Raw genomic sequence first — 26423 nt, 5'->3', positions numbered from 1 at the left:
TAGCACATTTTTTCGTTTGTTGTTTGTCACTATTTTGGTGTCAACCAGTTTTCTGGTTATTTTAACCAGTAAAGTATTTTTGATAGGGATTTATATGATTTTTTGTTTTGAGGCCTAAGTATCTGTGTATTGACTTGTGATGGTGATAAGGCCAAAATGTTTTTTTGTTTTTTTTTAGGACAGTTAAAATGACAAATCCATAAGCAGTGTCTCAGTGGTATGAAGTATGTACCTACCAGAAGTAGAGAGTACTTGTGTGTCTCAGATAGTAGACACAATTGTTATACAGTATGGGACTGTGTTGAATTTGCTGCTGGCAGAGGTCATAAAAAGAACGTACATATTGGCGTGGTACTGGCTTTCTTTGTGCCATAATGTTGATGAGTCCAAATATTTTTAATTACTTTTTTGTTCAGTACAGTTAAAATCCAGAAGCAGTGCCTCAGTGATATGAACTATGTACATACCAGTAGTAGACAGTATTTTTGTGCCTCAGATAGTAGACAAAATTGATACACAGTATGGGACTGTGGAGAATTTTGTGCTGCATGAGGTAATCAAAAATCGTAAGTATGCATGCGCGGGTACACCGCGCAGTTATGGCTGTTACTGGGAATAGTGGTGACATATCTGTAACTTGCGCAGGTGCAGTTCATGGCCGTAAGGCTATTACTGCGGCTGCACAAGTAAAACATAGACATCACCGCTATTCCCCAAGCAGGCACAGTAACAGCCGCGTCGTTACCGCTCATGCACGGGTAGAGCGCGCAGTTGTGGCTGTTACTGCGCATGCATGAGAATAGCAGTGAAGTAAATGTCACCTGTACAAACACGGTGTCTTATGGGATTTAGGGACAGCGTCCGGATGTCCCAACTGGTGACTATATATGTAGATTGCACTCATTCTTTGACAGACCGCAGCATGGCCATTAGTTAGAAGCTGCTAATGATCTTTGGAGCAGGTGAGTTTTCCCTGAGTGGTACATATTGGGCCGTCTGAAAACGGAGTTTAGTCTAGGACAATTTGTCTGCACTACTAATTAACAGCAGTTACATTACCAAACTAGGGCAGTCCCTATAGGAGAAAACACAAGAATTATACTGTATTGTCACATACTATCTATTCCTGACACTGGAGGGGCTTATAAACTTACACAGTATATAGTTTGAGGTCTGGGATCTGCCTATATGGGGCTAGTTGTCTGACTGTTTTGGATAAGATGATACATGAATTTAGTTTTTTTTGCCTAGTCTCACTTCAATATAAGTCAATATTAAAGAGTCGTCTTTGGTGAGGACGATGAAACCCATAGAAATGAGAGGCTTGGAGAGTGAGTGTGTATACGTCACCTCACCCCATATACTGAACTGTGGGGTACATGTTTTTTCTATTAGTCACCTTCTGACTAACCTTCAGGGGGTGAATTATAGGTATAGCTTTACATTTGGAATTAATAAAGTTTAGTTTTATTCTTTTTTCAGCAAACATGAGGAATGACAAGAGATAACCCATTTAAGAAGATTCAGTTTTGGTTAAACCTATTCCAACATTATGAACATAAAAAAGTCTTCTCCCCTTTGTGACATCTCTGATGTTTATTAACAGTTGATTTCCAAGTAAAATATTTCCCACATTAAGAAAATGAAAATGGCTTCTCCCCTGTGTGTGTTCTCTGATGTCTAACAAGATTCACTTTCCGGTTAAAATATTTCCCACATTCTGAACAGGAAAAAGGCTTCTCCCCTGTGTGAGTTCTATGGTGAGTAACAAAATGTGATTTATCTGCAAAACATTTCCCACATTCTGAACAGGAAAAAAGCTTCTTCCCTGTGGGAGTTCTTTGATGGCTATCAAGATTTATTTTACATTTAAAATATTTCCCACATTCTGAATATGAATATGGCTTATCTGCTGTGTGAATTCTCTCATGTGTAACAAGACTTGAATTCTCAGTAAAACATTTCCCACATTCTGAACATGAAAAAGGCTTCTCTCCTGTGTGAGTTCTTTGGTGTTCATCAAGATTCCTTTTCTGGTTAAAACATTTCCCACATTCAGAACAGGAAAAAGGCTTCTCCCCTGTGTGAGTTCTCTGGTGTGTAACAAAATGTGATTTCTGGTTAAAACATTTCCCACAATCTGAACAGGAAAAAGGCTTCTCTCCTGTGTGAGTTCTCTGGTGCTTAACCAAATCTGATTTCTGGTAAAAACATTTCCCACATTTGGAGCATGAAAAAGGCTTCTCTCCTGTGTGAGTTCTATAGTGAGTAACAAAATGTGATTTCTGGTTAAAACATTTCCCACATTCTGAGCATGAGAAAGGCTTCTCCCCTGTGTGAGTTCTATGGTGCTTAACCAAATCTGATTTCTGGTAAAAACATTTCCCACATTCTGAGCATGAAAAAGGCTTCTCCCCTGTGTGAGTTCTCTGATGTGTAACAAAAAGTGATTGATGTGCAAAACATTTCCCACATTCTGAACATGAAAAAGGCTTCTCTCCTGTGTGAGTTCTTTGGTGTCTAACAAGACGTGATTTAAACGTAAAACATTTCTCACATTCTGAGCATGAAAAAGGCTTCTCCCCTGTGTGAGTTCTCTGATGTGTAACCAAATATGATTTATGTGCAAAGCATTTCCCACATTCTGAACATGAAAAAGGCTTCTCCCCTGTGTGAGTTCTCTGATGTGTAACAAAATGTGATTTATGTGCATAGCATTTCCCACATTCTGAACATGAAAAAGGCTTCTCCCCTGTGTGAGTTCTCTGATGTATAACAAAATGTGATTTATGTGCAAAACATTTCCAACATTCTGAACATGAAAAAGGCTTCTCCCCTGTGTGAGTTCTCTGATGTGTAACAAAATGTGTTTTATGTGCAAAATATTTCCCACATTCTGAACATGAAAAAGGCTTCTCTCCTGCATGAGTTCTTTGGTGTCTAACAAGACGTGATTTCAACGTAAAACATTTCCCACATTCTGAACATGAAAATGACTTCTTTGCTTTAGGAGCAGTTTGTTTTTTAATGCCTTTTTTGTGACTTTGATTTCCTTTAGTAGTCAGTAATGAATCAGAAGATGGGACCTGTTTCAAAGGATCAGATGACAGATCTTTGCTGTGAATGGATGATGGTATATCTGGAGTAATAGCAATCACTTCAGTTGTATCTTGTAGGATCTCAAGATCATCAGATTTAAAAATTGAAGATGTCAGCTGTCCATCTGATCTCCTGGTACAGTCATCCGCTAAGATCAAAACAAATTTAAAAAAAATATATCCTTGAGTTTTATATTTATATTTTTGAATGTTTCTACTTAAACTCTCCATAAAAATGGCAAGCTATGTAAAAAACTTTAAATATTTACCAAGACAATGACAGTTCACAGTCTAATAGAAAACCTTGTTGGATGAGCCAGTAGTGTGTGGTGTTCAACTGTTTGTTCATTCTGCCTCCCAAATATCGAATAAAAAGAAACCAATCAATGTTATGTAGGCAAAAATAATATCAATTCTCATCTCACAAAAAAACAAGTCCCCACTCAGGTCCATCATCTGTCATTGGAAAAACAGAGGTTCCCACACTATTAGTGGCTCAAAGGCTGTTGAAAAGCAACAAGGTTTCTATAAACCGATCCAGCAACATCCGCTCTCACTTCGGAGTCTTGCAGTGTGCGCAAACAACATTTAGGATCTCTGTATTTAGCAATATTATAGTGAGAAGAATCCACTTAATTTGCGGTGTGTGTCTCCTGGAGCACAATCTGGGCACTATGTGCTGGGTAAGAAAATGGCAAATGTGTAATTTTCACTCTCCAACATCCACTGTGTGTTAATTTCCGGAAAGTGACTGTGGAATCAAAATATTCACTCCTCCTACACACGTGGTCAATGTTGTTGGTACCCCTCGTTTAATGACAGAAAAACCCACAATGGTCACAGAAATAACTTGAATCTGACAAAAGTAACAATAAATCAAAAATCTATGAAAATGAACAAATGAAAGTCAGACATTGCTTTTCAACCATGCTTCCACAGAATTTTAAAAAAATAAAACTCATGAAATAGGCCTGGACAGAAATTTTGGTACCCTTAATTTAACCGCTTTGTAACCGCCAACAGTAGATAAACGTTAGCGCTAGCAGGGCTTTGTGCAGTACCGAAATTTGTCTACGGTCGGCGGTTTTGTGCTTATCGGGACCTCCACATACCTTATAACGAGGGGATTCTGGCGCACAAAGCTTCCTGTGACCTCATCTAGACCTGATTGGTTCAGGTCCTGATGACATCAGCATCACACTAGCCAATGATACAATTCACTAGGAAAGTTTGTGGTAGCAGCGAGAGATTAGAGGAGAAACAGTGTTACAAGTGCTGCTGGTAACAGCTGTGTCAGCGATTGTGCTATAAAGTACAAAAACAGATAAGGCAGGTTAGGGTTAGTGCTATGGTTAGGGTTAGTGTTAGGGCTACTGCTAGGCTAAAGTTAAGGTTTATTCTAAAGTTAGGGGTAGGCTAAAGAATTAGGCATTTCTCAATTGCCTTCCCAATAATTTGGTCACGTCAGAGTTTTCTATTTCGGGAAAAAAAAAAAAAGAATAAAATGGCCGGTCAGTATTATAGCGCAGAGGAGGCTTATGCACTTTTATGTTCTGACAGTGAAGAAAGTGCAGTGTCAGATGGTGATGTGGATTTCGAGGGCTTTAGTAGCAGCGACAGTGATAGCTCAGAAATGAGCAGTGATTCTGGTCCATCCTCACACACAAGGACCAGTACAACAAGAAGGACAAATAGCGCTTCTGGAGAAATGTCTCCAACTCAGGGAACAATGCCCAGTACTAGCGCTGTCCCTAGTGCTCGTGAATTGGCGCACACCAATGTCCAAGGGGCTTTGCCTCTTGATGTAGCATTTCCCAGATGGGAGGAGTCGGCTACTCCATTCATCTCTAATTTTAATGCCATTACTGGTATAAATGTGGAGGTGGAAAATTTCGGACCAATTTTTTTAAAAATTTGTTTCTGAGAGATAGCTTGCTAGAGCATATTGTCCTACAAATGTATATGCGTCCCAATTCATCTGCCAGAATCCACAATCCTATTATGTTAGGTCGAATTTATGGACACCAACAAATGTCTAGAAATAAAAGAAGAATATTTAGAATTGAGAGTCCTCAGTGGTTGATACCTTTTAATGGATAACAGTTAGAAATTAAAATAATAATAATCTTAATAATCTTTATTTTGATATAGCGCTAACATATTCCGCAGCGCTTTTACAGTTTGCACACATTATCATCACTGTCCCCGATGGGGCTCACAATCTAAATTCCCTATCAGTATGTCTTTAGAATGTGGGAGGAAACCGGAGTACCCGGAGGAAACCCACGCAAACACAGGGAGAACATACAAACTCCTTGCAGATGTTGTCCTTGGTGGGATTTGAACCACTGAGCCACCGTGCCGCCCAAATTAAAAGGTATCAACCACTGAGGACTCTCAATTCTAAATATTCTTCTATCTACTGGCTAACACGGTACAAAGATATATATCTTTCCTGTCTAGAAATGAAAACATTTTAGGACTTACATTCGCTATGGGGCTTGTTAAAAAAAATGAGCATTCTGTCCTATTGGTCCAACCGCCCTGTTCAAACCACCTCAATGTTTTCTGCCGTTCTTCCGAGGACCCGTTATGAGATGCTCATGAGATTTTAGCATTTTAACAACAATAGTCAATGCCTGCCCAGAAATGCCCCAGAACATGACAGACTATTCAAAATTGGAACCATCATCAAAGACTTGACAGAAAAGTTCTTAACCCCTTTACCCCCAATGGTGGTTTGCACCTTAATGCCCAGGCCAATTTTTACAATTCTGACCACTGTCCCTTTATGAGGTAATAACTCTAGAACGTTTTCATAGATCCTGGTGATTCTGACATTGTTTTCTCGTGAGATATTGCACTTCATGTTAGTGGTAAAATTTCATACATATAATTTGCGTTTATTCGTGAAAAAAATGGAGATTTGGTGAAAATTTCGAAAATTTTTGCAATTTTCCAACTTTGAATTTTAATGCCCTTAAATCGCAGAGATATGGCACACAAAAAACTCAATAAGTAACATTTCCCACATGTTTACTTTACATCAGCACAATTTTGGAACCAAAAGTTTTTTTGTTAGGAAGTTATAAGGGTTAAAAGTTGACCAGCGATTTCTCATTTTTACAACACCATTTTATTTTTATGGACCACATCACATTTGAAGCCACGTTGAGGGGTCTATATGATAGAAAATACCCAAAAGTGACACCATTCTAAAAACTGCACCCCTCAAGGTGCTCAAAACCACAATCAAGAAGTTTATTAACCCTTCAGGTGCTTCACAGGAATTTTTTTGAATGTTTTTAAAAAAATGAACATTTAACTTTTTTCACAAAAAAATTACTTCAGGTCCATTTTTTTTATTTTACCAAAGGTAACAGGAGAAATTGGACTGGAAAAGTTATTGTGCAATTTGTCCTGAGTACGCTGATACCTGATATGTGGGGGGAACCACTGTTTCGACGCATGGCAGAACTCGGAAGGGAACGAGCGCCGTTTGAATTTTTCAACACAAAATTGGCTGGAATTGAGATCGGACACCACGTCACATTTGGAGAGACCCTGATGTGCCCAAACAGTGGAAACTCCCCACAAGTGACCCCATTTTGGAAACTAGACCCCCCCAACGAACTTATCAAGATATGTGGTTAGAACTATGAACCCACATGGGCTTCACAGAAGTTTATAATGTACAGCCGTACAATTAAAAAAAACATATTTTTGCCAAAAAAATGATCTTTTCACCAACAATTTATTGTGCAACTTGTCCTGAGTACGCTGATACCCCATATGTGGAGATAAAACACTATTTGGGTGCACGGCAGAGCTCGGAAGGGAAGCAGTGCCATTTTACTTTTTTGGCTGGAATTGAGATCGGACGCCATGTTGCATTTGGAGAGCCCCTAATGTGCCTAAGCAGTGGAAACCCCCACAAATGACACCATTTTGGAAACTAGACCCCCCCAAGGAATTTATCTAGATGTGTGGTGAGCACTTTGAACCCCCCAAGTGCTTCACAGAACTTTATAATGTAGAGCCATACAAATAAAAAAAATTATATTTTTTTCCACAAAAATGATATTTTTGCTCCTAATGTTTTATTTCCCCAAGGGTAACAGGAGAAATTGGACCCCAAAAGTTGTTGTGCAATTTCTCCTGAGTAGGCTGATACCCCATATGTAGGGGTAAACCACTGTTTGGGCGCATGGCAGAGCTTGGAAGGGAAGGACCACCGTTTAACTTTTTTAACGCAGAATTGGCTGGAATTGAGATCAGACGCCATGTTGCGTTTGGAGAGCACCTGATGTTCCCAAACAGTGGAAACCCCCCAATTATAACTCCAACCCTAACCCCAACACACCCCTAACCCTAATCTCAGCCCTAGCCCTAACCATAACCCTAACCTTAGCCCTAGCCTTAACCCTAACCCAAATGGGAAAATGGAAATAAATACATTTTCTTTTAATTTTATTATTTTTCCCTAACTAAGGGGGTGATAACGGGGGGTTTGATTTACTATTTATTGCGGGTTTTTACGCTTGGCAGCTGTCACACGCTAAAAGACACTTTTTATTGCAAAAATAGTTTTTGCATCACCACATTTTGAGAGCTATAATTTTTCCATATTTTGGCCCACAGAGTCATGTGAGGTCTTATTTTTTGCGGAACGAGTTGACGCTTTTATTGGTATCATGTTCGGGTATGTGACATCTTTTGATCGCTTTTTATTCTGATTTTTGGGACGCAAAATGAACAAAAAAAACAGCATTTCATGAATTTCTTCTGAGGGGTGCGTTTACACCGTTCCGCGTGTGGTAAAATTGATAAAGCGGTTTTATTCTTCGGGTTAATACGATTACAGCGATACCTCATGTATGCTTTTTTTACATTTTGACGCTTTTATACAATATGAATATGTGGTGCTCTGCTTACATATTCATCTGTATTGGCTTATGACAGGTCGCTGATCCCTCACTGACCTGCCCCCCATTATTACATAATGCATATAATAGCATTGATATTATTGGTGATAATGCCTATAATATTATGGCTATTGTGAGGCTTAGAAAAAAAAATGACATCCAGAAAAATGTCACCGGCGATGGTGGGCTTACATGCTACAGGATGGTGGGGAAGGAAACAGTAAGTTGGGGGGTTGCAGCTGCTCCAGTGATGGAGAGGCGGTAGCTCCAGTAGTGGTGAGGAGGCAGTGGGGATGATTGCAGGCTGTAGGCTATCCTGAAGAGGTGGGTTTTCAGGTTCCGTTTGATGGATCCGAGTGTGGTTAGCCGGACGTGTTGGGGCAGGGAATTCCAGAGGATGGGGGCTATTCGTGAGAAGTCTTGGAGGCAGTTGGGTGAGGACGAATGTGTGGAGGTGAGAAGGAGGTCTTGGGAGGACCGGAGATTACGTGAGGGAAGGTATCGGGAGATTAGTTCAGAGATGTATGGAGGAGACAGGTTGCAGATGGCCTTGTAGGTCAGTATTAGTAATTTGAATTGGATACGCTGAGGGAATGGGAGCCAGTGAAGAGATTTGCAGAGGGGAGAAGCGGAGGATTAGTGAGGAGAGAGATGAATTACTCGGGCGGCAGAGTTGAGGATGGACTGGAGAGGTTCGAGGGTGTTAGCAGGGAGGCCACAGAAAAGGATGTTGCAATAGTCGAGGCGGGAGATGAGGGCATGCACAAGTAGTTTAGTAGATTGAGGGTTGAGGAAGGGATGGATTCTGGAAATATTTTTGAGCTGGAGGCGACAGGAGGTGGAGAGAGCTTGGATGTGTGGTTTGAAGGACAGGGCAAAGTCAAGGGTTACTCCGAGGCAGCGGACCTCCGGTACGGGGGAAAGCATGATGTCATCAATTGTTATAGAAAGGTCGGGTAAGGAAGATCTGTGAGATGGTGGAAAGATGATTAGTTCAGATTTGTCCACATTGAGTTTGAGGAAGTGAGAGGAGAAGAAGAAGGATATGGCTGATAGACACTCTGGGATTCTGGAGAGCAGAGAGGTGACGTCTGGGCCAGAGAGGTAGATCTGCGTATCATCGGCATAAAGGTGGCACAGGAATCCGTGGGACTTTATGAGTTGCCCCAGGCCAAGTGTGTAGATTGAGAAGAGTGGGGGTCCTAGAACAGAGCCTTGGGGGACTCCAGCAGAGAGAGGGTGGGATGAGGAGGTAGTGTGGGAGTGGGAGACACTGAATGTGCGGTTGGAAAGGTATGAGGAGATCCAGGATAGGGCGAAGTTTTTGATGCCAAAGGAGGAGAGGATCTGTAGTAGGAGGCAGTGGTCAACTGTGTCGAAAGCAGAGGACAGGTCTAGAAGGAGAAGTATAGAGTATTGTCCGTTAGCTTTGGCTGCAAGTAGGTCGTTGGTAATTTTGGTCAGGGCTGTCTCAGTGGAATGATGGGGGCGGAAGCCAGATTGTAGATTGTCAAAGAGCAAGTTAGATGAGAGGTGGGAGGAAAGTTCAGCGTGGACATGCTGCTCCAGAAGTTTAGATGCGAACGGGAGCAGTGATATTGGGCGATAGCTGGACGTGGCTGTTGGATCGAGGGTTGGCTTTTTAAGGATAGGTGTGATTGTGGCATGTTTGAAAGCAGAAGGGAAGGTACCAGAAGTTAGTGATAGGTTGAAGAGGTGGGTTAGGGATGGGATAAGAGTGGTGGTGATGTTGGGGAGGAGGTGGGATGGGATAGGGTCAAGTGCAAAAGTGGTGAGGTGTGATTTGGAGAGAAGATGAGCAAGCTCCCCTTCAGTGATGTTAGATAAGGAGGTTATGGGGTTTGGGCATTGGTCTGGTATACAAAGGGGTTGTGGTGGTTGGGCAATAAAGACTTGCTGTGTTTGGTCTATCTTGTTTTTGAAGTGTGCGGCAAAGTACTCGGCAGAGATTAGGGAAGTTGGAGGGGGCAGTGGTGGGCGGAGGAGGGAGTTAAAAGTATTGAACAATTGTTTGGGGTTGTGGGATAAGGAAGATACAAGGGATGTAAAGAAGGCCTGTTTAGCAGAGGTGAGGGCAGATTTGAATGCGAGTGTTGCTTGTTTGAGTGCAGTGAAGTCGTCTTGAGAATGTGTTTTCTTCCAGCGCCGTTCAGCAATTCTGGATGCTTGCTGAAGCATTTTAGTGATGTTATTGTACCAGGGTTGTCCATTGATTTGTCGCACTCTGTTATGCATGACAGGGGCGACCGAGTCGATGGCATTGTAGAAATTAGTGGCAGTGTCTGTGTCGTGGAGTGAGGATATGGAGGACAGTGGTAGAATAGAGTCAGAGAGCGTGTGGGTGTCTAGGTGTGCAAGGTTTCTGCGGGGGTGCACATGTTGCTGGACTTGGATGACAGGAGAGGACAGGGATGAGAAAGTGAGTCGGATAGAGGAAGAGGGGAGGTGGTGAAGTTAGAAAGAGAGCAGAGGCTGGTGAAGACCAGGTCTAATGTGTGTCCGTCTGTGTGGGTGGCTGAGGAGGACCACTGAGTAAGTCCAAAAGATGAAGTAAGGGACAGGAGTTTGGAGGCAGTTGACTGGTGGGTGTCAATGGGGATGTTGAAGTCACCCATGATGATGGTGGGAATGTCAGCAGAGAGGAAGTGAAGGAGCCAGGTAAAGAATTGGTCAATGAAGGCAGTGGCCGGGCCTGGATGTCGGTATATGACGGCCACTTGGAGGTTGGAGGGAGAATAGATGCAGACAGAGTGGACTTCAAAAGAGGGGAGGATAAGGGAGGGAAGTGGGGGTGTGGACCTTGCAGATCAGGTTTTACAGCCATACCAGGTATCAAGAAAACCATATATCTGGTATAAAAAGTTAGTCATGTATTTGTTTAACGTAGCCACATATAAATCTTTTGGGTTATGCAAAAAAAACGGAAATGCAGACACTTTCCTTGATTATCAGGAAAAGGTCACTGAAAATCTTGTTTTTGATAATTTTGTCCCCGCCAATCTTCTCACATCTTCAGATTCTAAAAGACTCACTGAGCGACATTTTATTGCACTCATCCCAGTATCTGAAACAAGAAAGAACCCCCAGAGAAGATGTCGTGTATGTTCCTAGAGAGGAATGAGGCATGATACCCGCTATTATTACCCACAATGCCCATCATTGCCAGCCTTATGCCTCCATGACGGCTTTACAATCTTCCACACAGAACCACGTTTTTGAACTGTTTTGCCATTCAAGCATTTGGATTATTTAGTGACAGACACATTTGAGTAGAGCGGACTTAACAATTTCCGGGGGTAGGTGGGGGGAGGTCTCCAGAGACACAAGCTGGGCACAATATATTGGGCACTACAATGACATTTTTGCTCTAAAACTTCCTCTACGTGTTTCTGGAAATCATCCATGTAGTGAAAATGGTCACTATATCCATAGATATAGTGCCCTTAAAATGCATTTATTCAGACTGTCCTACCACCTCAACACATTAACCTAATCTATCCCTGTGTGGCACAGCCAAAAGTTGCACCATAACCAGGTTTCCCGCATCATGTTCCCACATGCTTTATGCATCCATTAGTCCTCTGTGTCTGTACTGTTACACACTTAACATTATGGCTGGTCCATACAATCAGGGCAACTGTTACCACCCACCTTTCGTGTCTACCTCTTTCCTCATAGATTGTAAGCTTGCGAGCAGGGCCCTCATTCCTCTTGGTATCTGTTATGATCTATGTGATTATTGTTATGCTGTAATGTCTATTGTCTGTACAAATCCCCTCTGAAATGTAAAGTGCTGCGGAATATGTCGGCGCTATAGAAATAAAATGATTATTATTATAGATGAATTCTCAGAGGGGTGTCATTTCCAAAATGGGGTCACTTCAGGAGGATTCTGTTGTTCTGGCACTTAGCGGATCTCCAAAGTGCCATAACAGCAGATTCCCCCCTGAAGTGACCCCATTTTGGAAATGACACCCCTCTGGGAATTGGAAATTACACCCCTCTGTGAATTCATCTATGGGTGTAGTGAACATTTACCTATCTATCTATTTTCCAATGTAAAATCTGGGGTAAAACAACATTTTAGTGGTAAAAATATACCATAAGACTATAAGACACATTTTTTCCCAAGAAATTTGGGGGGTGGAAATGGTGTGTTTTATAGTCGGAATATACTTACAAATGTTGCGGCGGCGCTCTGTGCTGCGTGGAGGGCTCCGCCGGCATTTTGTCAAAGCCCGGAGACCCCCGCAGTGGTCTCTGGAAAAATTACCACTGTGGGCGGCGCATGCTCAGAATCAGATCTCATCCCAAGATCTCGTTGCCGAGATCTGAATGTGAGCATGCGCCACCCCAGCTGCCATTTTGCCGGAGGCCACCGCATCACAGCAATGGAGCAGCAGGGGCCTCTGGCTTTGACATAATGGCGGCAGAGCCCCTCACGCAGCAAAGAGTGCCACCGCCCCAGCACAGAGTGCCACCGCCCCAGCACAGAGCGCTGCCACCGCCGCCCCAGCACAGAGCGCCGCCGCCCCAGCACAGAGAGCCACCGCCCCAGCACAGAGTGCCACCGCCCCAGCACAGAGTGCCACCGCCCCAGCACAGAGTGCCACCGCCCCAACACAGAGTGCCACCGCCCCAGCACAGAGCGCTGCCGCCCCAGCCTGGGATGGGATTTTCCGGAGGCCACCACACCAGCCTGGACCATCAAACAACCTCTGTGTCCACTCTTGCACCTGTGCTGATTCCCCCCGGTAAGCTGAATTCAGACTGATAGATGAACCCCCATTTAGCATATTTTTTCCCCTATTTTCCTTTTGAAAATTTGGGGTGCGTCTTATAGTCCGAAAAAATACAGTAATTATTTTTTCTTCACTGCCCAATAGTAAAATTTTCTATGGAACAGCTGTGGTGTCAGTATACTCACTGCACCACTAGAAGAATTCATTCAGGGAAGTATTTGGTAAAATGCAGTCACTTTTGGGGGCTTATGCTGTTCTGGCACCTCAGGGGCTCTGACAATGTGACATGTCACCCACAAACAATTCCAGCAAAATCTGCTCTCCAATATGGCACCCCTTCCCTTCCGAGCCCTGCCATGCGCCCAAAGAGTAGTATTCTCCCACATATGGGGTATCGGCGAGCTCAGGAGAAATTGCACAACAAATTGTATAGTCCATTTACTCCTGTTACCCTTGCGAAAGTGAAAAAAAATTAGGTCTAAAGGAAAATTTTTGTGAAAGAAAAGTAAATGTTTTTTTCTTCCACATTCCATTCATTCCTGTGAAGCCCCTGAAGGGTTAATAAACTTCTTGAATGTGGTTTTCAGCACCTGGAGGGGTGCAGTTTTACAATGGTGTCACTTTTGGGTATTTTCTGTCATATTGACCCCCAAAACTCACTTCAAATGTGAGGTGGTCCCTAAAAAATGGTGTTGTAAATTTTGTTGTAAAAATGAGAAATCGCTGGTCAACTTTTAACCCTTATAACTTCCTAACGAAAACAATTGATACAGTTGATATAGAGGCTACTGTGCAGGCGCCGCCATCGCCGGTGACATTTTGCTGGATGTAATTTTTTTCTAAGCCTCACAATAGCCACAATATTATAGGCATTATCACCAATAATATCAATGCTATTATATGCATTATGTAATAATGGGGGCAGGTCAGTGAGGGGTCAGCGACCTGTCATAAGCCAATACAGAGGAATATGTAATCAGAGCACCACATAAAGCCCCGCCCACATCCCACCCACAGCCCCGCCCCAGAGCACGAGAATCTCATTAACTGAAAACTACAAATACAGATTACACAACAGTAAACCAGAGTTGCCCTCATTTATGGTGGACCATTGGAGCTACTATGAATCCTGAGCAGAAGATTAGAGAAAATAATATTGCTCCCCATTTCAGGAGAGATTGTGCAGTAATCTGAATTCCTTAGGATCAAAAACAATGTAATTGGTTGTAAGGTCTATAGAAAAGGACTTTCAATACCCAAAGTCAATTGAACAGTTTTGGGTGGAGGAGAATGTTGTGGTCTAGAGACAAAATGGCGATCATGGTACGGCCGGACTACACCACCGATAAAGCAGCCACAGCCGGTGACTGAGAGGAATCTGTGACTTCTCTGCATTCAGTGGTTACTACTCACCTGGGTAGTCATATGTGGGAATCTCCTCTTTACACCACTCATCACCCCTCACATATGTCTCTGTAGTATTAATATGGGTCAGATCTTCACCCTGAAACAAATATTGTAAAAGTCACCGACAGATGGAGAAGTCCCATCTATGACCAGCTCTAATCCTGCCATTTCCACCGTTCTCATTACACAAGTATAAAACATATAATACTGGTGGATAAAACAAGACTGAGCACAAGACCTTCACAGCCGTCTACACATCATAGGGGAGATCTCCTGACACCTCTCCATCTACCTGAGGATCCTGAGGAGCACTGGGATCTTCTTGCTTACAGTCCGGTGGAAGAAGAGGAAGGGGACATCTCTCTGGTGTTGTCCTCTTACTGGATAGATCTGGAGGAAACACATACAGGGACTGAATTCATTCTCTACATACAGATAATTATAGGCCGTGTGTATTTAGTCCTGTCTACTACCTGGAGATGTGAGGGGCTGGGGAACCTCCATTATGACGTTCTTATACAGATCTCTGTGTCCTACTAAATACTCCCACTCCTCCATGGAGAAATAGACAGCGACATCCTGACACCTTATAGGAACCTGATACATACAATGATACCGTCATCCCCCGATCCCTTCATAGTGTTACTGTATAATGTCCCAGCATTCCCAGCAGTGTCACCTCTCCAGTCAGCAGCTCAATCATCTTGTAGATGAGTTCTAGGATCTTCTGGTCATTGATGTCCTCATGGATCAGGGGGTGAGGTGGAGGTCCCGTGAATGGGCTCAGGGGTCTTCCACATCCCTCAGACACAGGGTCCTGACAGCGAACACTAGAGGTCTTCTTCACCACTGTGTAATCCTGGTTATGGAGAGACACATTAATAAATCTCACTACAGACATTTCCAGAGTCCTCACCGCTCCAGTTCTGTCCATCTGTTATTCCCATAGATAAGAATGATGTAATGTGACGTCATCAGAATCTCTCACCTCTCCAGTGAGACGGAAGAGGATCTCTAGGGTGAGGTGTAACATCCTCTCCGCCATCTTGTCTCTGTCCATATCCATCCTTGATGGGTAAATCAGGAAAATTCTCTTCTGTAGAAGATCTTCACTGAGAGGATCCGATATTGTAGAGACCTGAATGAGAAGAAGATGATCCGATGTAACATCATAAGAATCCTGTGTAATAATACAATTACTGGAGATAATAAGGGAAACATATGAGGAGATTTATTATCTTACAGGGTTTAGTTTTCTCCCCTGACATCTACTAATAAAACCTATATATTTAGGCCACAGACAACAAGCAGTTTCCTCCTCGGAGTCGGCAGCTGAACACGTTCCTCATAGACTCATCTTCCATAACGCTAATTCTCGTCTCATTACCGACCCTGGAATCGGCATTAGCAATACTGCAGGAGATATTCATTACACGCGACATGAGAAATAACTCCTTCATGATGAGGACGACATCTTCATCTTCTACTGCGGCTCTAGAGACAGATTTGGGCAGAGTCGGTCACTGCCTCCATCCCCACCGGCCATCTATATGAAGGTTTCCCGTCTTCCCCGCACTGGAATCTTCTCTCACGTTAGATCTCAGCTCTGAGTCACACACAGAAGTTTGAGGCTTTTAGAAAAGATTTTTTGTTTCCACAATCACAACGGACAGAAATGATCTGATCCCAAAGTCTCCATGTACAGTGATTTATGGGGTTTATTTCTGGCCTTAGACTTTCCTATATTACAAGATCGATGTGAAGACTTTTCTGCCCAATGATGATATAACTATTCTAGGAGTGACGCCTTTATAACCAGATAATAGTATGTTTGCAGCTTGCAGAGCACAGCGGCTCCTTCTTCAAGCTCCTGTAACAATCCAGTCTCTCTCAGCACTGACAGCTTCTATGGCTGCTCTGGGGAGAAAACTGTTTTTTCTGGTAAAATGTAATTATTTTTTCCTTATCGCCCAATGGTATAAAATTCTAGGAGAAAGATGCGTAATTTAGAGGTGGCGGGTGTAACATGGCACCTCTTATTGGGGGCTCTGATAATGTGATCCTCTAACACCATAAGAGCAGACTCTGCCCGGTCAGACGGCGCTCCTTCCCTCCTGAGGAGTGTCCGGCCCCTTATGGGGTATCGGCGCTCAGGGGAAATTGTGGAACAAGTGGTTTCTGTTTTCTCCTCTTCTCCCATTTGATAATTACAGACTTGGGGACGGAGCGACATTTTAGTGGGAACATTTCATTCCTCCGCTCAATGTTACACAATTCTGTGACCCCCTGATGGTTAATAATCCTCCCGGCCCCCTAGATGAGCCCCCCAGAGGTGGAGGGGGTAACATGGGGCCACTTGTGGGGTCTCTGCTGTTCTGGTGTCAGCGCTCTTCACACGTCACACGGCGTCCGCCGTCTATCCCAGCCACAATGGCGCCCCTTCCCTCCCGAGCCTGTGGGGTATCGGCACTCAGGAGACACAGCGCACTGTGCGGCCTCAGCTCTCCTGTCACCTTTAGGACAATGATACATTGGGGGGAAAGTCACATTTCTGTGAGGAAAACAGGAAAATTGTCATTTTTTCCTTCCACATTGCTGAAATTCCTGTCACACTGTCCGAATTCAGAGATTGTCCTGTCAGAAAGGAGAAGACAGGGAGCGAAAGGGTTAATAGGACTCACAGGAGGAACCGGCCCAGAAAGCAGAAGGTCCAGGAGCGTCCGCCACATATATGACTGCTCTGTGCACAGGACCTGTGATGAGGTCACAAGAGGGGAGGAGTCAGGGGTCACATGATCAGGGGCCTCAGTGTCTGCCATGGTAGCCATAGCCCCAAAGGAAAGGGGTGCGGGGAGGAATGTGAGGTACCGGCCATGGTAAAGTGCCCGAGGCAGCTGGGTGTGGGGCAGAACCCTGCTTACAGGGGCATAATGGGGGCATTACACTGTGTGGGGCCAAGAAAGGGGCCCTGTACTATGAGAACACTCCGTCTCCTCACTGCCTGTCCTCCATAGTGGGGTCGTATGTATCTATTACAGGAAACAGAAACGTGATGATTCTTATACAGAGTCTCAGTGCAGAAGGGGTTAATGTCCCCTGCGCTCAGTAATGGGGAATCTCCACATACCTCCACCTGCAGAGCCGCACTCCACATACAGTGGGGAAAAAAGTATTTAGTCAGTCAGCAATAGTGCAAGTTCCACCACTTAAAAAGATGAGAGGCGTCTGTAATTTACATCATAGGTAGACCTCAACTATGGGAGACAAACTGAGAAAAAAAAATCCAGAAAATCACATTGTCTGTTTTTTTTTCATTTTATTTGCATATTATGGTGGAAAATAAGTATTTGGTCAGAAACAAGCAATCAAGATTTCTGGCTCTCACAGACCTGTAACTTCTTCTTTAAGAGTCTCCTCTTTCCTCCACTCATTACCTGTAGTAATGGCACCTGTTTAAACTTGTTATCAGTATAAAAAGACACCTGTGCACACCCTCAAACAGTCTGACTCCAAACTCCACTATGGTGAAGACCAAAGAGCTGTCAAAGGACACCAGAAACAAAATTGTAGCCCTGCACCAGGCTGGGAAGACTGAATCTGCAATAGCCAACCAGCTTGGAGTGAAGAAATCAACTGTGGGAGCAATAATTAGAAAATGGAAGACATACAAGACCACTGATAATCTCCCTCGATCTGGTGCTCCACGCAAAATCCCACCCCGTGGGGTCAGAATGATCACAAGAACGGTGAGCAAAAATCCCAGAACCACGCGGGGGGACCTAGTGAATGAACTGCAGAGAGCTGGGACCAATGTAACAAGGCCTACCATAAGTAACACACTACGCCACCATGGATTCAGATCCTGCAGTGCCAGACGTGTCCCACTGCTTAAGCCTGTACATGTCTGGGCCCGTCTGAAGTTTGCTAGAGAGCATTTGGATGATCCAGAGGAGTTTTGGGAGAATGTCCTATGGTCTGATGAAACCAAACTGGAACTGTTTGGTAGAAACACAACTTGTCGTGTTTGGAGGAAAAAGAATACTGAGTTGCATCCATCAAACACCATACCTACTGTAAAGCATGGTGGTGGAAACATCATGCTTTGGGGCTGTTTCTCTACAAAGGGGCCAGGACGACTGATCCGGGTACATGAAAGAATGAATGGGGCCATGTATCGTGAGATTTTGAGTGCAAACCTCCTTCCATCAGCAATGGCATTGAAGATGAAACATGGCTGGGTCTTTCAACATGACAATGATCCAAAGCACACCACCAGGGCAACGAAGGAGTGGCTTCGTAAGAAGCATTTCAAGGTCCTGGAGTGGCCTAGCCAGTCTCCAGATCTCAACCCTATAGAAAACCTTTGGAGGGAGTTGAAAGTCCGTGTTGCCAAGCGAAAAGCCAAAAACATCACTGCTCTAGAGGAGATCTGCATGGAGGAATGGGCCAACATGCCAACAACAGTGTGTGGCAACCTTGTGAAGACTTACAGAAAACGTTTGACCTCTGTCATTGCCAACAAAGGATATATCACAAAGTATTGAGATGAAATTTTGTTTCTGACCAAATACTTATTTTCCACCATAATATGCAAATAAAATGAAAAAAAAACAGACAATGTGATTTTCTGGATTTTTTTTTCTCAGTTTGTCTCCCATAGTTGAGGTCTACCTATGATGTAAATTACAGACGCCTCTCATCTTTTTAAGTGGTGGAACTTGCACTATTGCTGACTGACTAAATACTTTTTTTCCCCACTGTATATGGCTGCTCTGTGCACAGGACCTGTGGTGAGGTCACAGGAGGGGAGGAGTCAGGGGTCACATGATCTCCGGAGTGCAGACCACCATGGAGCCTTCTCCTCAGTCAGTGACATTCCAGCCATTATTCGCCCCTCACTACTGGCACAATTACCCCGCGCCGCCTTCTCTACACAGTGTTATGTGTGGAATGTAACGTGTGATTTCTCTGGAGGGAAATAGACCCCACACATGAGGGAATTCTCACCAGTTACCGGCCGTCTACTATATGGCGGCATATGATTGTGCTATCGACTCCACACCAGGAGCTAAAATGCCCAAATCTCTAATGTAACCGCTATAAGAGAAGATATAACAAATTTCCCCTAAACTCACACAGCGGAGGAGGCCTCACTTGGAGCAATGTGACTCGCGCACAGAAAATCTATTCCCGGTTCTGTGATAAGTTATCGGCCGACAGGAAGAAGAAAGGTCTGAATTACAGCCCAGACTGGAGGAGAAACTGCAGGAGTCAGAATTGGCCAATCAGCGCTCTTCACCCCTATACTTATCTACACAAATACAAGATATGAAATGACAATTAGACGCCATTCTCACCACCAGAACGGAGAGGCGCTAACTTGGAGTAAAGCCGCGTTTTATCACCATGCCAATATGCATAATAAGATGCCGCTCGTAAGCTCAGAATGAGAGAGTCATAAAATCTCCTCTATAAAAGACCCTAAGGGTCAGATCTCAGCCCACCCCGATGTCATGTATAGCACTTATAATGAATACTCCCAGAGTTTGTATTCGCCCCACAATCACCCCCCCTCACTACTGGAGTCATTCCTTCACACACTACATCTACCTAACCTGACTGAGTCCGCGGCACAACAACTCCATTTACACATCTCTGAGGAGGAAATAGTTTCAACAATCAAAAAACTAAAAAGAGGAAAGGCCCCGGGGCCGGATGGTCTTACAGCAATATATGATAAAAAATGCAGCGATGTGCTGACACCACATATAAAAACCTCTGTAATTCACTACTAAATGGCTCACAGCTGCCCCCTGAGCTCTACGTGGCGCATGTAACCGTAATCCCTAATCCTAAGAAAGATCATCTCACCACAAATTATAGACCTATATCCCTCTTATACATTGACTTCAAAATCTTTACATCCATTATCACTAACAGGATCAATAAAATCCTCCCTCACCTCATCCATCGGGATCAGGTTGGTTTTATACCAGCGCGACAGGCCCCAGATAATATTAGGAGAGGGTTAAATATTATTCATACAACTAACCTACAGCGAAAGCGACTTCTCCTGCTTGCATTAGATATTGAGACGGCTTTCGATTCGGCGTCCTGGACATATCTCTTTACGGTTCTATCGGAAGTCGGATTCTCCCCTAAACTTATAAAGTGCCTCCAATTGTTATATGATAGCCCTATCGCTTATGTAAAACTCCCGTCACCACATCCCCCTCCAATTAATATTCAGAGGGTACCAGGCAGGGCTGTCCTCTATCTCCGGCTCTTTTTGCACTTGCAATGGAACCCATTGTGTAAGCAATAAGGAGAGATCAGAATATCCTGGGCCCTGAGAATATGGGAGACCAATATAAAGTCAGCCTCTTTACGGATGATCTCCTGCTAACATTAATAAGTCCCCACACTACACTCCCTCACTTGTTTTCCCTCCTTCACAAATTTGAGAAGATCTCAGGGTTAAAGATTAACATTGATAAATCCGATGCATTATTTGTAAATTTTCCTAAGACAGAGCAAACTAATATAGCCTCCCATTTTGGGTTTATAGACAAAGAACATTATCTAACATATCTGGGTATCAACTTAACAGCCAACAGGTCACCTCTGTTTAGGTGGAATTACACTCCACTAATCCAAAACTTCCAGAGGGACCTGGATAGATGGGCTCCCTCAAAGTTATCCTGGCCCGGCAGAATACATGCATTAAAAATGGTGTCACTGCCTCGCTTCTTATATCTATTTAGGTCCCTCCCAATTATGGTACCAGCCAGAATGTTCACTCATTTACACTCTATGATGTCTAAGTTTCTTTGGCTAGGAAAACAACCCAGAATTGTGCAAAAACTTATGTTCCATCACAGAAAAGAAGGGGGTTTATCCCTCCCTAATATTACACTTTATTACAAGTCGGCACAGATTGCTCCATTAATAAGTGCGTGTTCATATCCCAATAGTCCGAGATGGGTTATTCTGGAATCATTTCTCTCCAAACCATTCTCTTTATCAGGTCTAATGTGGACCACAGACCGACTTCCACGGGGTTTAATGAATGTGGCTCCTTTTACAGTCCACTCGTTGCTTCTTTGGAGGAAAGTCCGGTTTAAATATAACTTACAATCAAGCCCTTCTCCCCTGACAGCTATATTACAAAACCCCATGTTCCCACCAGGCCTTGAGCCACAAATTTTTTCTTGGTGGAAGCTGAAAGGTATTCATATACTTAAACATTTGTGTTCCCCATTTAATATCTTACTTGACAGACAGGAATTTGTTCAAAAATTTAAACCTCCAGTTAGGGAGGTAATGGACTTGAACCAGATCTTCCACTTTGCAGAGCAGATCCTCCCAAGCGGTACTACTCTCAGGGCAACGAGTTTTGAAAATAAATGTCTAAATGACTCTTTGGGCAGGGGAACGATCTCATTGATCTACTATGCTATAAATTCTCCACAAGATGATAAGAAATTAAAGTATATGTTACAGTGGGAGGAGGATTCAGGGTTTGAACAGTCAATTGATGAATGGTATCGTAGCTGTGACAGCCTATCAGAAGGTAGTCACCAGACTTCCCTTGTGGAGACCTCCTTAAAACTATTGCACAGAGTCTTGTTATGAATGAGTCACCGTAGGAGGCAAAAACAAAAATACTAGCCAAGTCCAGAAAACCAGAGAAGTTGGTAGCTATCGGATTGCAGACCCCTGAACCTATCAACAACAACTAACAGTAGCCATGGGGGGTTCCTATGGTGCCCTAGACCCCTCGATCACAGCCGGAGAACTACATAGCCTAAAGACAGAAAGGGAAATCTAAACTGCCCCAGAGCAGACCCCAAAGCAATAGGCAGCCCCCAACATATAATGACGGTGAAGCAAGATGAAAAAACACTAACACAGATAGAAAGATAGGCTGAGCAAATGATGGGGCCCAAGCTAACTAAATAGGACAGGATAGAAAAGCTGCTGTCTGCAATCCGCCAAAACCCTATCAAAACAAGAGCCAACAGACTGATAGGGAAAATGGCCCTGAAGACGCTAGGCTTCAAAAAGACTATATCAGTACTCAGGTATTTTCTGAAGGCAGAGCAAAAAGACACAAAGGAATTCGGCTCACCCCCAGCAGGGAATGGCAGAATCCAGAAAAACAAGGCAAAACAAAACCAAAACACAAGTGCAAAAGGCAGAGCAGAAAACTTAGCTTTGAGGAGCAGGAATCAGACTGGTCTCCTAGAATCCCTCAGAGAAATCACCAGCCAGGCAGAAGGGCGTCGGCTGCCTTATATCCAGTCAGCAATTCCCATCACCCAGTCATCATCTATCTGCCCAGGTGCTTGGCAATCAGCCTCATTACCTTCCTTCACCAGAAGAGGGAGTTCCTCAGACCTCAATGGTGAAGGGGAAAATGAACTCACAACAGTACCTCCCCCTTGAGGAGGGGTTACCGAACCCTCATCCACGCCACCAGGGCGATCAGGGTGAGCCCGATGAAAGGCACGCACCAATCTTTTGGCATGAATATCAGAGGCAGAGACCCAGGAATTATCCTCCTGACCATAACCCTTCCACTTAAGCAAATACTGGAGTCTCCGTCTAGCCAGACAGGAATCCAGTATCTTCTCTACCTCATATTCCATGTTACCTTCAACCAATACAGGGTCCGGAGGTGCCACCCCAGGAATTACTGGTTCAACAAACCTCTTCAACAAGGACTTATGAAACACATTATGGATTTTAAATGTGACAGGAAGAGCCAACCGAAAAGAGACCGGATTAATAATCTCCAAAATCTTGTAAGGTCCAATAAATCTAGGCTTAAACTTAGGAGAAGCCACCTTTATAGCGATATTTTTTGATGATAACCAAACCATATCACCCACCTTAAACTTGGGACCAATGGTCCTATGTCGGTTGGAAAACCGCTGGGCCTTTTCCTGGGAGAGAGATAACTTATCCACCACTTGGTCCCAGATCTGGTGCATTCTCTCCACCACAGTGTCAACACCTGGGCAGGCAGAAGGCTCCACCTGCCCTGAAGAAAATCGAGGATGAAACCCAAAGTTACAAAAAAAAGGTGACATCAAAGTGGCAGAACTAGCTCTATTATTTAAAGCAAATTCGGCCAAGGGCAAAAATGAAACCCAATCATCCTGATCAGCGGAAATAAAACATCTCAAATACGACTCCAAGGTCTGGTTTGTTCTCTCAGTCTGCCCATTGGTCTGAGGGTGAAAAGCAGAGGAGAAGGACAACTGAATTCCCAGCTTGGTACAGAAAGTCCTCCAAAATCTAGACACAAACTGAACTCCTCTGTCAGATACAATGTTCTCAGGAATCCCGTGCAAGCGAACCACCTGTTGCAAAAACAGGGGCACCTACTCAGAGGAAGATGGCAACTTAGGGAGTGGTACAAGATGAACCATCTTAGAGAAGCTATCACAAATCACCCAAATAACAGTCATTCTCTGAGAGACACGCATATCAGAGATGAAATCCATTGAAATATGGGTCCATGGCCTCCTGGGACCGGCAAAGGCATCAACAACCCACTAGAGCGACAACAAGGTTTAGACCGGGAGCAAGTCCCACAGGACTGCACAAAATTCCTGACATCACGAGACAAGGCGGGCCACCAAAAAGACCGACTCACCAGATCTCTAGTACCAAAAATACCTGGATGACCAGCCAATGCAGAGCAATGAACTTCAGACATCACTCTCTTCTTCCACTGGTCAGGAACATACAACTTTCCACTGGGACAACGCTCAGGTTTGTCCTCCTGGAACTCTTCCAGAGCATGTCTCAAATCGGGCGAGATGGCAGAAAGAACTACCCCTTCGCCTAAGATGGTAGCAGGCTTGGTCACCACAGGAGAATCAGCAACGAAGCTCCTAGAGAGAGCGTCAGCCTTGACATTCTTAGTGCCAGGAAGAAAAGAGACCACAAAATCAAAACGTGTAAAAAACAAGGCCCACCTAGCCTGCCTAGGGTTCAAACGTTTGGCCGACTCCAGGTAAATCAAATTCTTGTGGTCAGTGAGGACCACGACTTGATGTTTAGCTCCCTCCAACCAATTTCTCCACTCCTCAAATGCCCATTTCATGGCTAACAGTTGCCGATTCCCCACATCATAGTTACGTTCAGATGGGGAGAACTTTCGGGAAAAGAAAGCACAGGTATTCATTTTAGATGTTACAGGATCCTTTTGGGACAAATCGGCTCCTGCACCAATCTCAGAAGCGTCCACCTCTACCTGGAACGGGAGTGAGACATCAGGTTGCCGCAAAACCGGGACAGAAGTGAATCGTCGCTTCAGCTCCTGAAAGGAAGAAACATCCTCCGGAGACGAATTCAACACATCAGCACCCTTCTTAGTCAGATCAGTCAATGGCTTGGCAATATTAGAAAATTTTGCTATAAATTTCCGATAAAAATTAGCAAAACCCAAAAACTTCTGGAGGGCCTTCAAAGAAGTGGGCTGAACCCAATCATAAACGGCCTGCACCTTGGCCGGGTCCATTTCAATAGTTGACGGAGACAAAATAAATCCCAAAAATGAAATCCTCTGTACCCCAAAAAGGCATTTCGATCCTTTGACATACAGGGAATTCTCCCTCAAGATCCGGAACACAGTCCGAACATGTTCCACATGAGAATCCCAATCCTTGGAGAAGATCAAAATATCATCCAGATAGATAATCAAAAATTTATCCACAAAGTCTCGGAAAATGTCGTTCATGAAGCACTGGAAGACAGAAGGGGCATTAGTGAGCCCAAAAGGCATCACCAGGTACTCAAAATGTCCCTCCGGAGTATTAAACGCCGTCTTCCATTCATCCCCATGCTTAATGCGGATAAGATTATACGCCCCCTGAGGTCAAGCTTGGTAAGCCAGCAAGCACCTTTAACTCTGGAGAATAGTTCCGAAATCAGGGGTAACGGATACTGATATTTAATAGTAATTTTGTTGAGGGCACGATATACAAGGCCTTAATGAACCATCCTTTTTGGCCACGAAAAAAAACCCAGCACCTAAGGGTGAAGAGGATGGTCTAATATGACCCTTCTCCAATGCCTCCTTAATATAGGATTGCATAGCCTCGTGCTCGGGTACAGATAAATTGAAGAGCCGACCCTTGGGAAATTTACACCCCAGGCTCAGTTCAATTGCACAGTCATAACTCCTATGAGGAGGCAAAGACGCAGACTCATTCTCACTAAATACATCATAAAAGTCCGCCAAATAGTCAGGAACATCATGCGACTGAGGAGAGGTGGAAAAAACCGGACGCTCACTAAGGGCACACCGACAACCCCAACTCACCACAGACACAGATTTCCAATCCAAAACTGGATTATGAATTTGCAACCAGGGAAACCCCAGAACAATGGTATCATGCAAATTATGCAACACCAAAAATCTGCAATTTTCTTGATGGTCTGGGGCGACCCGCATTACCACCTGGGTCCAAAACTGAGGTTTATTTTTCACCAAAGGAGTAGCATCAATCCCCCTCAAAGGGATAGGCGTCCGCAGAGGTGTCATAGGAAATCCACAACGTTTAGCAAAATCCAAGTCCATTAGGTTCAGGGCTGCTCCCGAATCCACAAAAGCCTTGGCGGAAAATGTGGACAGGGAGCAGATCAGAGTAATTGCCAGAAGAAACTTAGGTTGAACGCCACCCACAGAAAAGGTGTGTGCAAAACGTTTCTCTCGTTTAGGACAGACAGAAATAATATGCGAGGCATCTCCACTAAAAAACACAGCTTATTACGCCTTCTGAACTCCTGACGTTGCTCCCTGGTCAAAACTCTATCACATTGCATAGGTTCAGACACTTGTTCAACAGGTGGCAACATCTCTCGTGCAGTCCTGCGTTCACGTAAACGCCGATCAACCTGAATGGCTAATGACATAGAATCGTCAAGACCAGAGGGAACAGGAAATGCCACCATAGTATCTTTTACAGCTTCTGACAAACCCTTCCGAAAGAGAGCTGCCAAGGCATTATCATTCCAGGTAGTAAGGACCGCCCACTTTCGGAATTTTTGACAGTACAATTCTGCAGAATCTCGACCCTGGCTCAATGCCAACAGGGTCTTTTCAGCCTGATCAATAGCATTAGGTTCATCATACAACAACCCCAAGGCTTGAAAAAATGCGTTCACATTAGTCAGAATAGGATCATCAGGTTTCAAAGAAAACGCCCAATCCT

The 26423-nt window shown here is 43.9% G+C and overlaps 1 protein-coding gene across 1 annotated transcript; it reads right to left on the bottom strand.

Annotated features, from left to right (window-relative positions):
- Window positions 1-1444: 1444 nt before the first annotated feature.
- On the bottom strand, window positions 1445-17012 carry LOC141082446 (uncharacterized). The gene is made up of 6 exons (XM_073566388.1): window positions 16986-17012; window positions 14873-15010; window positions 14667-14790; window positions 14486-14583; window positions 14200-14290; window positions 1445-3247 (listed from the first exon to the last, which is right to left on the bottom strand). The coding sequence occupies exons 1-6, from the start codon at window positions 17010-17012 to the stop codon at window positions 1635-1637; spliced, it is 2091 nt and encodes a 696-aa protein (XP_073422489.1). The 3' UTR covers window positions 1445-1634.
- Between the last annotated feature and the right edge of the window lie 9411 nt (window positions 17013-26423).

The sequence above is a fragment of the Dendrobates tinctorius genome, unplaced genomic scaffold (genome assembly GCF_039654945.1).
Source record: "Dendrobates tinctorius isolate UK_male_01 unplaced genomic scaffold, ASM3965494v1 ptg000017l, whole genome shotgun sequence".
Classification (NCBI taxonomy): Eukaryota; Metazoa; Chordata; class Amphibia; order Anura; family Dendrobatidae; genus Dendrobates; species Dendrobates tinctorius.
The sequence above is the reverse complement of the archived record's forward strand: the minus strand, read 5'-3'. Positions and strand labels throughout refer to the sequence as shown.